This window comes from Tupaia chinensis, unplaced genomic scaffold (genome assembly GCF_000334495.1).
Source record: "Tupaia chinensis unplaced genomic scaffold, TupChi_1.0 Scaffold000466_1, whole genome shotgun sequence".
Lineage (NCBI taxonomy): Eukaryota > Metazoa > Chordata > Mammalia > Scandentia > Tupaiidae > Tupaia > Tupaia belangeri.
This window is the reverse complement of record NW_006159975.1, coordinates 2,500,680-2,516,390: the sequence shown is the minus strand read 5'-3', so window position 1 is coordinate 2,516,390 and position 15,711 is coordinate 2,500,680. Positions and strand designations below refer to the sequence as shown.

General features: G+C 34.5%; 1 protein-coding gene across 2 annotated transcripts in view; it reads right to left on the bottom strand.

The window, feature by feature from the left end:
- The window catches only part of CACNA2D1 (calcium voltage-gated channel auxiliary subunit alpha2delta 1), a 567,237-nt gene that overhangs the window by 75,948 nt on the left and 475,578 nt on the right, over positions 1 to 15,711 (bottom strand). For both annotated transcript variants that reach the window (XM_006155764.3, XM_006155766.3), the window contains exons 13-14: positions 2,375 to 2,453; positions 1,291 to 1,340 (exon numbers count right to left, since the gene is read on the bottom strand). In XM_006155764.3, the coding sequence (XP_006155826.1) occupies positions 1,291 to 1,340; positions 2,375 to 2,453 (129 nt within the window). The remainder of the gene's footprint in view (positions 1 to 1,290; positions 1,341 to 2,374; positions 2,454 to 15,711) is intronic.

The window sequence follows — 15,711 nt, the reverse complement described above, 5'->3', positions numbered from 1 at the left end:
TTTTATTTCAACATTCAATGAATTCAGTATTCATTTCTACCAATGCCTTGTATATTATTTATGCTAAATTTTAACTTAGTCTATTTTGTATATCCTCAGCTATGCTTCAAATTGAGAAATGATTTATATAGTAATTTGTGAATATTTTAAAAATAATAAATAATTAAATTAGCATATTAGTTCATTCTACAAAAAGTTACAGAACATGCATGTTTTCAAATGGATGGCGTAAGAAAATACTTTCTGTTGTAACTTTATTTTTAAGCAGGTAAATAGATCAGGCTGCCCTGGACGTTAGTAGTTAAAGGATTTTGGTTACTCTTGGCTGACCATGGTTTGAATCCTGTCCCTAGTAACTTGAAGAACATTTGGGAACATGTGTATGTGCACCAAAATCCAACAGGATGGAGAAATGGAGAAGGGATTTCAGTGTGACCATGTCCCATGGCAGGGTGAGGGGGGTGCTTTCTCTCTCTTTCTCTCTCTTTGGATAGCACAACTGTCTTCTAACAATTAAAAATAAATAAATAAAATAAACAAGTAAAGCAGGTAACTAGAGCTCAGTGGTTACTGGGGAGATGTATTAACTCTAACTAGGAACCTCTGCAATTTGTCCAGAATAATTACTGTCTAAATTTGTGTGTAGTATTTACTACTTGAAGAAGCTCATTTAAATGATTTGAAAAAGAACCAATTAAAAGTACAGGAGATACACTTTTTAGTAAATTGGATTTAATCTATGTTCTATGTTTTTAATATCCAAGGATAACAATACACTTATATTTACATGCATTTTTTTAAGTTGAGTTTTGGATGCCTAAAAACACTTGTACCTTAATAAAGTAAAAACCAATACATTACTATGAGTCTTGGCAATTTTTTTTTTTTGGGGGGGAGAGGTTTTTGCTATAGGACGCGTGCGCTCACCAGACAGACAGAGAGAGACATAGAGACAGAAAGCGAGAAATCACCGCCCAGGGGGGATGGTCATGCCGCAATCCTTTCTCCTCCATTATCCTCTCGGGATCTTGGGCACGCATGCACACACGCCCGGCGTGAGTTTTAAGCCACCGGGTCCGGGACACGAACCGCGGTCGACTACGTGGGAGTCCAGCGACATAGCCATTACGCTAACTGCTAGTTCCTGAGTCTTGGCATTTTGATACAAATGAATTATTATAGTTTTTTCATTTTCACCTATTTTTCCATAATAACAATTTTAAACCAAAAAAAGAAATATCTTACACTTGAAAAAAACAATTTAACCAGTCATTAAATAAATAATCATACCTGAGTATTGATTCTTATTGCTCCAATAGAAGGAATTTCATAATAATAACCTGGAATATAAATGTCCTTTTATATATAACTTATAATAAAGAACCACAAATTATTTTGTCCTAGTAGAGTGCAAAGGCATTTTCTTTACCTTTAAAATGAGCAAAGTAAATTATTGATACCAATAATATATTAAGAGAATGTTTGATTAATGAATAGTCACAATATATGTACAGGCTTTATGAGTTATTTCCCTAAATCTCTCCAACATACACAATAAATGTTATTTTTCTATAAAGCAGTACAGAATCTGACACCATAAGAATATATTGGGTTGTGGGAAAAGTCATGACATATTTTTTCTATGTTTTTATGTAAAAGTGCAACATGACTTCTACAACCCAATATTTTTCATTTAAGAAATTATTAAAGATACATGATGCATAGATACCTAATACTTATTATATTTACTTAAATTTTTCCATAAACATAATTTCAGATAAGTTCAAGTTCTTCTTGTTGCTCTGGTATCACAGTTAGTATTCAAATAAAATCTCTTCTCTTAACACCATTTTTTCTGAGTATGAAGAAAATATGGACTCTCTGAATAAAATCTGAATTATCTAAGAATGTATAATATATTCTCCAAAACAATAATTTAATTACTCAGAGAAAAAATATATATAGCTTTAGGCCACATTCTAATATATACATTTTATCTAAATTTTATATGATTTTATAAAATCTAGATTAAAAATTTAAAAATGAATAAAATTTAGATATTATTTTCCTAATTTTTCATGTAAGATTATATTTTATTTATATCACTATCATTTAAAACAATATAACCTTATATGAATGTACAATAAAATCAAATGACTCATGTTCTCTATAACATAATGCTAATGTTAAAATCCAAAACATTTTTAAAAAATCCATTGCATGTTTTCTCTACAGGACAGATGTTTAGAATTTTATTCTTGTCTCTATTCCTATAACATACAGCTACAACTTTAAGTCATACTAAGTAGAATGAATAATTACTAAACTGTTTTTTTCTTATAATAAAACATAGTAAAGAAAACAGATCTGTTACCTTTATTTTCACAGGCCATCCACTGAATAGGACCTCTGTCATAATTATGTTGACCAACTGAAAATGTAAATACACGCACCTGGATGAATTAAAAAATAGGTATCTTTTAGGCTGTATAAAATTTAATTCAAAGGCAAGACAAAAATTGATAAATAAAAATAATAACAATAAAATAATATTTTTCAGTTAATTAAAATATTAATAAAAATTGAGGCCATTAAGGGGATCAGGGAGACATCAGAGGAGAATTATATAACCTACTCTAAACATAGATTCCAGTAACCAAATTGAAATGAGTGCTTGGTTGCCCTGTGCTATATCCCAGTCCTCAGGTAGAAGCATAACTAAAGTTTTATTAGTAGAAAATGTATCTCTCGGGCCCAGTTTAACCAGGGGAGCCTGGTTAAAAGAGATTGCCTACATATCCAGTCACTATACAAACTATTTCTCTATTTTGCAGGTATGTAGTGATAAAAATGTATACAAGAAAGTCACTATTCTTTTAGTTGATTAAGATAAACTTAGTCATGAGTTTGCTACTTTTATACCATGGAAATATCTAGGATGCAAACATAATGATTATGTTAGGATATTATTTTCTATAAAAATATGGCTGGTATATACAGATAGATAAATATTTTAAGCTCTCAGAAATTTTTTGTTATGCTATAGAGAGCATATACCCACTTCAGAAAGAGAGAAAGTGAGAACTCACCCCCCCTCACCATCCAGGGGGATGGTCATGCCCCAATCCCTTCTTTCTCAGTCTCAGTCTCTCTCAGGAGTTTGGGAACACGCACATATGTGTCTGGTGTAATTTCCAAGTCACCAGTCCAAGACTCCAACCACAGAGTCCTTTATGTGGGATCCAGCCACCTTAACCTCCAAGCTCCTAGAATTTTTTAAAAGAATCAAAATATCAGGGCCAGCAGGTGGCTTGGAGGTTAAGGCGGCTGGATCTCACATAAATCACCACCACCTGTTGGCCCCACTTGGTATTCATTCTAGCTCTCCTCCATTTTGTCCTTCAACTCCATGTCTCTCCCCCACCCCCATTCCTCTTGATCTCTCTCTCTCTCTGTCTCCAGGAATTCCCCCTGAAAATGGGATGGTTTCATTTTAATTCTTCAGCTGGGTCATTTTTAGGGCAATCTAGATATTTCAAAGTAGTGTTACTACTGATATTTACATACTTGAGCTTATCCCAAAATGAAAATATTTTTATAAGCAGGTAGACCACCCTAACTGATAATTTAATTTAACTGCCATACCTTAACCTCACATGAATTCAGGACAGTGAATGTTCAGATGTTCCAGACATGCAGTTGGAGATCTACTTTGTAATTCACATTTGAACATATAGTTCATATTTCAAAGGAAAGCTTTATCTAGTAGTTATTGTTACCACAACAGTGTGCTAGTAAAACATTTTTCATAAAATACTCTTCAAAAAGAAACAAATATGACTAAATGAATTATATATCTATGTCTCTGGAAGACAAATATTTCTAATAAAACAGAGGATACACTAAGACCCATATCATATCATCATTTTGATTGCTGTTACCATTCAAATAGTCTAAATAAACAAAGTATAAAAAAAGCAAAAAAAAAAAAGTATTGCTTTTAGTACAAAATTTTCATCTAACCCTCATGTTTGCCCACATGAAGCTCTCAGAGGTTGTCAAAATAAGGAATTTGGAGGTAGGGCTAAGTGTGGAAGCATACATTCATCACAATTATAATTTGTTAAACATGCTAAACTCCCTTTTCTCCTTTTTTTTTTTTAGGATTTGGCCATAGGTAATGTGTACTCTCCAGAGAGAGAGAGAGAGAGAAAGAGAGAAATCACCCCCTTGGGAGGATGGCCACACTGCAATCCCTTCTCCATTCTACTGGGGATTGTAGGTATGCACGCACATTCGCCTGCTGTGATTTTCAAGCCCTCAGGTCCAAGACTCAAACTGCAGTTGGCCATGAGAGAATCCATCACCTTAACCACCATGCCACTCACTGGGCCACTAAAGGCCTTAATTTTTGGCCTCCCTTTGTCTTTTTCTCAACCAGGTCCTTGGCTATTTAAAAGTTACCCCATGACAAAACCAAACAACAACAACAAAAAAGTAAGTTGAATTAACTAACAGAATCATTTCCATACTATAAATCTATGTTTTGTAACTCTTTTCTCAATTTTTCTTTTTTTTTCTGTAGAGGTTTTTGCCTTAGGGTGTGTGTGTGCTCACCAAAGAGAGACCGACACAGGGACAGTGATGGCCACACTGCAAGCTCTTTTCCTCCCTTCTCTTCCTGGGACCTTGGGCATACACACACATACACACACACATACACCCAGTGTAATTTTTTTTTTCCAAGCTACCAGGTCTGGGACTTAAACTGCAGTCAACCATGTGGGAGTCCAGCAATGTAACCACTATGTCATCTTCTGGCCTCTCTCTTTTCTCAATTTTAATTTGCCTTATTATTAAAGACAATAATTCTCTGAAATTTTCCTTCTAGTACTTATTAAAATTAAATATGACGCTCTTTAATTTATCAACTACCTTACTGTGACAATATTTGCAAAATTTAATATATTTAAGATGCTTAGTTTCCTCTTGTGACTATAATATATATATAGTGTATATATATACATATATATATATGTATATATATACACACACACACACACACATATGTGTGTGTGTGTTCCAGGGATAGATAGATATATATATATTTGTGTGTGTGTGTATATATTTTATATATATACATACACACACATATAAATTTAATGATTTTATGAATTATATAGACTTAGAACTTTTTGAAATGGTTTCATAAATATCTAATTTGCTGAGGCAAATTTTAATATGCCATTCAAAACTTAGCAATGATTGTAGTGCCTTGTGCACATTCTTTACAGGATTAAAAAATCAACAGAAAATCACTTTATTCTCAGCCATGGCTGAAGTTGTCTTTGTTGTATACATTTTATCAAATTATAAATCTGTAATAAAACATTTAACTTAATAGCGTTCACAAACAATTGAATTATGCATTTTGTAGTGTATATACATAGTGAATGGGGGAATGTAAAAGAATCTTTGTGTATACTAGCTTTTCTCTTGCAGTTGTGGATGGTTTCACTCCTCCTATTCCATACTATATTACTGCCACCCTGTGGAAGACTCAGTGAACTAACTAAACTCCAGATGCCAATGTCCTTAGAGATGATAGCTTATCCCCATTTACTTCTGAGTTTTCCATTTCTTCAAACATGCAATTCTTGTTTACACATAATTTTGGAGAAAAAAATGAACTGATTCTTTGAAAAAGGTATAATTTATAATTTAAGAGATATATATTTCAAAGATGTGTATTTATACAGTTCTTTTCTTAGTGTATTTGTACAGCTTATACCAAAACAAATAACATACAAAATAAGTTGAAGTACTTAATAGGTAGCCATGCAAGCTAAATATTTCATCTAAAATCTAGATTAGTCAAATTACTTTTGAGAATACTTCAAACATTTCTGGCAAAATTGAATTAAGGTATTAATTTATTGTGGCTTCAAAATATTTTTATATTCATGCAGGTCTTTCACAGTATGACTTTTCCATGAACTTTTTGAAGACTTCCTCCACCCCTGTACTGCAGATCAAAACAAATTCAATATTTATGGAGGCAAAAATTTCTTTACCCATGCCTAGCAGCATGTTTATATGTCACAAAAGCACACTGGAAATGTTCTGTTCTGAGTGAAATGTTCCTAGAAAATTAGCTCAATCTTCCTTAACTGACGTGTGTGGTTTTCAACATAAATAACATTCAATAAACACTGGATTGGGTTAAAACAATTCCAAGATTTCACAACTTGGCATCTATCACAGTACCTTAAGATGAAATAAAAATAAATATTTACTAAACAAAAAAATGTGAATGTAAATAAATATTTACTAAGTTAAAAATGTTCTTTTACCACCAGAGGGATCTAAGGCACACTTTGGTGTAATCTAACATAAAATAGGTTCATAAAAGTTGTGACAGACAGAACTGTGGGAGTAGTCATCTTGAATTTTGTGAGTTGGATTACTTTATTATACTTCTATTATGGTAAAGTCCTTTTTAAATTTAATTTTTTTTTTTTTAATTTGCAATAGGGTGCATGTGCTCGCCAGATAGATGAGAAAGAGGGGTAAAATGAGAAAGCACCCTCTGGGGGAGGGGACAGTCATGCCACAATCCCTTCTCCTCCATTCTCCTCTCAAGATTCTCAGGCATGTAAGTGCATGTCTTTTAAACATTTCTGGCAAAATTGAATTAAGGTATTCATTTATTTTGGTTTCAAAATATTTTTATATTCATGCAGGTTTTTCATAGTGTGACTTTTTCATGAACTTCTTGAAGACCTCCTCCACCCCTTGTACTTTAGATTAAAACAAATTCAATATTTATGGAGGCAAAGGCCATGCTGAGATCCAGCGTCCTTAAGGGATGGCCACTGGCTGTTGTTCATGGTAACTTCTTCATTTTATTTATATTACACAGAAATGCTTACTGCAGTTAAACAATTTTTCAGACCAAATAAAAATATACTTAGTACATTATACCTTTTATGTACTGTATTATTTTTTCAGAAAAATTTAATTTCTTTTTAAAATTTTTTTAAGAATTATTTTTATTTAATTTTATTTATTCATTCATTTTATTTTAATTTGACCAGAGAGAGAGAGGACAAGTGAAAGCAAGCCGCCAGGTCTGGGACTCGAACCATGGTCAGACATGTGGGAGTGCCCAGCACCTTAACCATCATGCCACTTGCTGGTCCCCAGAAAGCAAGAAATCACTCTCTGGGGAGGATGGCCAAGCCACAATCCCTTCTCCTCCATTCTCCTCATGGGATCCTGGACATGAACACACTCGTGCCAGGAGGAGTTTAAGCCATTGGGCCCAGGACTGAAACCGCGGTCGACATGGAAGTCCAGCGACATAGCCATTACGCCAATGCTGCGCCCTCTTTTAATTCTTGACTCATATTTAGTTATATAGACATACTCATAAAACAAATAGTAATTTAGGGAACAATAGTAATAAAATTAGAATTTAAATGAAAAACTAGTGATTATTAGTTGTGAATTTAAATAATTTTATTTTCAGTTCTCAAAAATAATTTTTTCTCTGAAGAGAATATTATAATTCCAATAACTCAAAATTGATGATAAGTTTGGCCTACTTGATTTGAGAAAACTTTAATTAATAGCAAATCTGGTTATTTCAAATGTATTGCTAATTTATTCCTTATAATATACCGCTGGCTTATAACTTTATTCTACAGTTCTGACTTCTGTTAATCTGCTTTTTCTTTTGTTGTTGTTGTTGAAGACTAAAATACTTGTCTTCAATTAAGAGTCTTCCAAAGCCGTAGGTCAACTTATTTTAAAAAGCCATAGGAATTTCTTGTTTCCCAGCAGAATCCAGTTACTGGAAACTGTCACCTCAACAATTATCAGTTATCCAGAGTTCAAGTTTAATTTACAATAGGCAAATCTCCAAAGAATAATGGAAATGAGTCTACAAAGAAAAGAAGCCAATAAAACTAAAATAAAAATCTCAGCTATAGAAACATGTTAGAAAAATGATGTCAGAGATGGGTTTTATTAATCTACTCTGTGTACTAAAGTTTTTGGCATAGAGCCTAGGAAAATATTAGATTGGACTGAATATTTTAGGAGAAAATTGTACTAGTACAGCGGTTTCCATAATTCACAAATATACCAGAATCCGAAACAATTGAAGAGCCACATCTCCAATTTTATAACCTTGTGCAATAAAGAAAACTGCCCAAATTCACTTTTCACACTTAATTTATTTTATAAAACCTTATGATCTGAAAGATACTCCCAGTCAACAAAATTTTGACAATCCATCTTGGCCAGTTTAAGCTGTGAGGATTATGTCCTTTAGAGATAACTCTTGATGTTTGACTAGAAGAAAGTCTGCTGGATGGGCCACAGGGCTGTCCAGAAGAAGAGACAAAGAGATGACCTGCCAGGAGCATTCCATCTGAGGTGATGAAATTTAGACTGTAGGTACCTTACTGGGTCCTTTAGTAGCTATATGACTTTCAACGAGTTATTTTACTTCTCTAATCTTGGCTTGATTTTCTAAATGAGGACAGAGGGAATGATGAGGATATTTTCATTATATGATTATTCCAGTTGTAAATGAAATAACAAATGTAAAGCATTGATATTATATAGGACATGTTAAGCTCAATATAAACTACGGCAATGATGATAATGACCGCAATATTGTCTTCTGTATAGTAAACTACCAGAATTCAGTGAGGTAACATTTTCTTTCAGTGGGACATTAGCCTTTCATGCCTCAAATATAACTCAAAATAACAGCTTTCTGGAGGAGCAAATTTGGCTCACTTTATTTATAACAAGAAATTCTAATGAAAAGGGGCCAATAATGTCTAAATGCTATTGTGCCCTTTTAAGATATGTCTCTATGAACTTTCCCAGGGTATGACAGAGGCAAGAAGCTAACCAGTGGCTGTTAAATTTGTCCAAGTAAATAAGATAAACAATTGTTTAAAAAGGGAAACGAAATGTGGTAGTCATGAAAACTTTGCATACACTATTTTTTTTATTTCCTTTTTTTTTTATAGAATTGTTTTATTTAGTTTTATTTATTCATTAAATTTGACCAGGGAGGGACAGAGCAAGAGAGAGTGAGAGCAAAGTGAGAAAGCAAGCCACCAGGTCTGGGACTCTAAGCCTGGTCAGCAACGTGAGAGTTCAGTGCCCTTAACCACCACGCCACCTGCCGGCCCCTGCATTCACTGTCTTAAAGAGCCATATTGAAACAGCTTCCATGTGGGTGTATCTCACAGATACATACATGGGGGTTATAGTGATATTTTAATAGATTAACAACTATAATAAGTCATCCTCACATGATCTCATTTTGAGAAAGTCATTTTAGGTTCTCTCTTTCTCTGCATGCACTTACAGTACTTGATAAAGAAAGATTAAGTTTGGCCACAATTCATTTGCAAGCAATTTGTAATTCTGCAAACAGTATCCATCAGCTAAGTAGTCAGAATTTAAGCCATACGGTGATTTATTTCAGATGTGTTTTGGTAATGCCCGGTACTACACTGACAATGAGAACGCTTGTGAAAAACGATGTGTTGGACTGATTAGGGTGGATGGCAAGGTGCCATCAATGTAATTGTCTGTTACATAAACCTAAGCCCTCCCTATTCAAAAGATGACATGTGTACAACAGGACACCTTTATGAATTTTACTCCACATTTCAATTATAAGGAAAAAATATTGGTTTTAGTGATTTTATTTTTTAAAAAGAATTCAGTTGTAGAATTTTTCCTAACATTTGTGAATTTCTTCCAGCCGACCTTCAGAGCATATTTATTGCCACTACTTTGCATCAAACACTGTGATGTCCCCTAAGAACTGCCTGGTACACTTACAACTTATAGCACTACTGGACAGGGAGGTGCAACAAAAAAGGTTAAAAAATAAAAAGTGATTAAAATAATTAGAAATGGTGGGACCAGCAGTTGGCATACTGGCAATGTCGCTGGACTCCGATGTAGTCGACTGGGGTTCCAGTCCTGGACCCTGTGGCTTAAAGTCATGCCAGGTGCGTGTGCATGCGTGCCCAAGATCCGAAGACGAGAATGAAGGAGAAGGGACTGTGGCGTGGCCATCCCCCTGGGGGGTGATTTCTCACTTTCTGTCTCTGTCTTTCTCTTTCTGGTGAGTGCACATGTCCTATAGCAAAAACTTCTCCTAAATAGATAGATAGATAGATAGATAGATAGATAGATAGATAGATAGATAGATAGATATAGATAGATAGATAGGTAGAAATGATAACTGGAGAGAAAGAAAAGCCAAAGAAAAGAGGGTGCTGCAATAGAGAATGATAAAGGAGGTTTCTAGGGAGAGATTTTAGCAGCAGTGTATCTGTTAAATGATACGAAATAGTTTACAAGTTAAATTCCCTCCATTAATAGATATTTCCACATTCTTTTCAAAAAGACTTCGTTCTTTTATTATTTGTTTGTTTTGTTTATTTTTATGTTATATTTTTAAAATTTATACCCATTCTTCCCTAACGAAAAAAGTTAGCTACAAAGACAGTAGAGAACGTAATAAATTAACGCCCCTGAATTATTTTCCCCACCATTTTTTGAAAATCAACTGACCATGCTAACTCTAACTATATAAAACATGTGCATATTCAACCATTGTGACTTGGTTAAGACTTTTATAGACTAGAGATTATTTCTCTACACTTTGGATTTGAAAACAAGATAGGAAAGACTTCCTCAATTGTTTTTTAAGATAAATTCCTAAAAAAAATGAAATAAATTACAAGAATGCATTTGTCAATTCATTATAACATTGTAAATTCCTAATAATTTGAAAATTATTCCACATCTATTATGTGCTTTCCTCCACATTTGTTCTCATTTAATTCACTAGATATTTTGAAATTTTCATGATATTAATTTTGAATGCCTTTTATTTTTTTTACACTAATTCTCAGAATTAAGCTAAGAATCAAAGAACTATTTCCTACCTGGTTAGGAAACCTTAAGTATGTATCATTAAGCATTCCCTTGGCTAGTCTACAGGGAAAAAAAAATCAAATATTTTTAATTTGCTAGACCTAGCAATTATCTTTCAACTCTGTGTCTGGTTTTACTTTCCTTTATTCATTTGCTTGGACTCTGTGATAGAGTTCATTTTCGTTTTGGCACCATTTTTAAGGAGGTCTCCATACATATGGGTGAGCCCTAAGGAATGGCACTGCTGCAGGTAAGGATTAGAAAGTGAATGCATCTTAATCTGAAACAGCTGTGTGAATAGATTAACATGCATTCGGTTTTAAAACTACACCTAACTATAATCAGATTAATTCCCAAGGGTAGTACCTTTCAAAAAAGAACCTAAACATTTTGTTCTAATACTCAAACCTTTTGGCCTCATTAACCTGTGCTGTGCATCTCCACAGACTCATTCATCAGTTCTCAGAGGTACCTCATAACACCTATCTGTGTTGTTTTCAATGATTTCTGAATTGTCTGGATAAAAAATGAGTGTAAATGAAGCATTCAGAAATCGCATTAATGCAAAACAAGAGGCCTGGTGAAAAAGTAGGATGTAAAGACGAAATTCCAGAGTTTTTTTTAAAAGCTAATTTGTAATTTTGTAATTTTTATAAATTTCATTTTGTTGTGGGAAGTACAGTTAACATAAGATCTACTTTAAGATTTTCTATAGTGTACAACACATTGTTGTTGACTATATGTTGTACATCAGATTTATAGATCTTATTCAGCTTGTTACTAAAACTTCATTCATTGATTAGTAACTCTCCATCTTCTCCTAGCTTTACCATTCTAATCTATGACTGTATGAATTTGACTATTTAATTGGGTCACTGGAAAAGTCATGACATATTTTTCAACGTTTTTCTATGCAAAAATGCATCATGACTTTTCTGATGACCTAGTAGATATTTCTTGTAAGTGGAAATATGTGATATTTGTCTTCCTTTGAATGGATAAACTCATTTAGCATATCTTTAAGGTTCATCCATGTAGTATATTCCAGAATTTCTCTTTTTTCCCAAGGCTGAGTAGTATTTCATTGTATGTATATGCCACATTTTCTTCATTCATCTGTCAATTAGACATGTAGGTTATTTCCACACCTAGGATATTTGGACTAATACTTTAATGAACATGTAAGTGTTCTTCTAGATTCTGATTATAATTCTCTTCAATAAATATACAGAAGTGGAATTGCTGGATCCTATGATTAGTTATAATTCGTGGAGGAGCTTCCATATTGTTTACCATAGTAGCCACACCGATATGCTTTCTCATCAACAGCGTGCATTTGTTCCAGTTTCTCTACATCCTTGCGAACACTTGTCTGTTGTTTCTTTGACAGTAGCCATTCTGATGGGGTGAGGTGATGTGGTGGTTTTAATTTGTGTTTCTCTGATCATATTGAACATTTTTATCATATATCGGTTGGCCTTCGTGTGTCTTCTTTTGAGAGAAGTTTATTGGAGTCCTTAATTTGTTTTTCAATTGGGTTATTAGTGTTTTTTTTTTTTTTAGGAGGTTTTTGCTATAGGGCGCATGTGCTCGCCAGACAGAGAGAGAGAGACAGAGAGACAGAAAGCAAGAAATCACCCCCTGGGGGGATGGCCACGCTGCAATCCCTTCTCCTCCATTCTCATCTAGGGATCTTGGGCACGCACGCACATGCGCCTGGCGTGAGTTTTAAGCCACCAGGTCTGGGACACAAACTGCAGTCTTTTATGTGGGAGTCCAGCGACATAGCCATTACGCTAACTGCTGGTCCCATTAGTGTTTCATTTTGTTGTTGTTCTTTGCTGCTGAGTTGTAGGCAGACTTCATACATTTTGTGTATTAACCCCTTATCAGACACATGGTTTGTAAATATTTTCTCATTCCATGGGTGCTGGGACCATGCAGTTAACACAAGCTGAGTATGAAAGAACTGCCCCTCAGGCCTAGAGCAAGGACTCGGCTGAGGAGAACTGTTTGCAAGGTCAACAGTTTTACGAGTTCTGGGCCTCACCTTCATTGTGTTACTGTACTGGCCTGCACTCAGTTTCTCTGCCATGGGCCTTATTGCCATACCCCGGTACCCCATAAAGGCACCCCCAGCCTTACTATAACTTTTACAATAATCCTGAAAGAATGCAGATCCACTAAGGCGACAGCTGCGTAGGGCGGCGGCTGCGAACAGGAGTTACTCCCATTAGACTCATCCCACCCTCCTGGAAAATGTCAATAAAGAATGCTACATTCACTTCTCCTACTGGGGATTACTAATGGGCGAAGGATCTCAGTAGCCGAGAGGGGCTCAGGGACTCATCCACGAGATGTTGTTACCCCAAAGACCATAAGCCACCCTTACTCTAAGGACAAGGGAAGAGCGCCATTCCCCAAGCCACGGTCATTGTATAGAGCAGCATGTAGAGGGGTCCAAGTACACTGTAACCTTTAGCTACTCACAAGACCACATTCCTTTCCTATGTAGACTCACCCTCTTAGCTGTAGACTACCCCAGAGATAACATAAGTATTTCACTTTAGTATATACTAACCTTGTCTTTACTAAACCAGACAGAATTTATTTCTAGGCTCTTGTAATTACGGCCCCCCTAGCCTGAAGCTGAAGTTCTCAAAAGCTGACCTGAGGCTCAAATCTGGGACTAAAGTAATCAAGCTGGTCTGGGACTGAAAATTCCTGGAGACCCTCTCATCTGAAGACCCTCCCTGGTAATCAAGATCTAAGAAAAAGATGCACCCAAAAAATGGACTTCCTCGTTCTAAAAATTATGACTGTTTATACCTAAACAAAACGGACGTCATGTACCCGTGTCGCCTCCCTGTGCACCCACCCCGGCTGGGGGTACGGCTCCCGGCACATGGGAACTTTTCACTCTTTTAGTTTGACATAGTCATGCATACTTAGTTTTGTTTTTGTGTGTGCATGTAATATCCATGAGACCATCACATTACATTTAAGACTTTAATCTATTTTTTAAAGAATTATTTTATTTAACTTTATTTATTTACTTATTTTAGTTTGACCAGAAAGGGACAGAGTGACAGGGCAAGAGCAAGAGAGAGAGAGGAAGTGAGAAAGCAAGCCGCCAGGTCTGGGACTCGAACCACAGTCACCCATGTGAGAGTCAGGCATTTTTAATTAACCATCACACCACCTGCCAGCCTCAAGACTTTAATCTATTTTGCCTTGATATTTGTGTATGGTATCAGAGAAGAGGCCAATTTCATTCATTTGTAATGTGGATATCAGTTTCCCCAACATCCTTTCCCTATTGTGTGTTCTTGACATGCTCATCAAAGATCAATCGACCAAATTCATGGACTTATTTCTGGGTTCTCTTTCATGTTCAATTGGTCTAAATGTCTGTCTTTATGTGAGTACATTGTTTTGATTACTGCTGCTTTGTAATATATCAGGAAATATGCCGCTAGTTTTGTTCTTCTTTTGTTCAAGATTAATTTTGCTATCCATGGTCTTTTGTGGTTCTTTGTGAATTCTAGAATTTTTTCCCTATTTTTGCAAAAACATACCATTAGAATCCTACTGGAAATTATATTAATCTCTAGATTGCTTTAGGCATTATGAACATTTTAACAAATATTGTCTTTCAGTCTATAGACTTGGGATGGCTTTCAATTTGTTTGCGTCTTTAGTTTCTTTCATTAATGCTTTAAAATGTTCAGCATATAAGTCTTTCACATCATTAGGTATGTTTATTTTTATTTTATTCTTTTTGATGCTATTATAAATGAGATTATCTTCCTAATTTTCTTTTCAGACATTGATAATTTACTATTGGTAAATAGAAACACAACTTATTTGTGTATGTTGATTTTGTATCTTGTAACTTTACTAAATATGCTTATTCAGTTCTAACAGTTTTTTGAGAATCATTAGGGTTTCCTATAAATAAAATCATGTTGTCTGCAAAGGGACAATTTCCTTCTGTTATTGAATTCTACGGGGTCATCATAAAAATTATGATACAGTTTTGCAGAAAATAAAAACACAGAAAAATATGTCTTGACTTTTCTGATGACCCAAAAGTTTTACTCCATTGTGTACCAGTAAATATACTTGGTATGATTTTAGCCACCTTAAATATTTTAAGATTTGTTTTGATCTAACATATGATCTATCCTAAAAAGCACTAACATGTGATCTATCCTAAACAGCACTACCATGTGATCTATCCTAAATAGCACTGCATATGTACTTGAGAAGAAAGTATATCTTGCTTTTCTTGAGTTAAATTTTCTGTATATGTCTGCTAAGCCCATTTGGTCTACAGTGTCATTCAAGCCCTCTGTTTCTTTATTGATTGTCTGTTTGGATATACTATCCATAATTGAAGTGGGGTATTAAAGTTTCATGTTATTACTATCTATTGCTATCTATTTCTCCCTTCAGTTGTGTCAATATTTGCTTTATACATTTAGGTGCTCTGATATTGGGTGCCTATAGTTTCATAATTGTTATAAAACTGATGGATCAATCCTTTACAATTATGTAATATCCTTCTTTGTCTCTTGTGACAGTTTTATGACTTAAAGTGTATTTTGTTTGCTATCATTATAGCTACTCCTGACTCCTTTGGTTGCTATTTGTATGAAATTTCTTTATCCATACTGTCACTTTTAATCTACACGTGTACTTAAAACTAAAGTGAATTTCCAATTA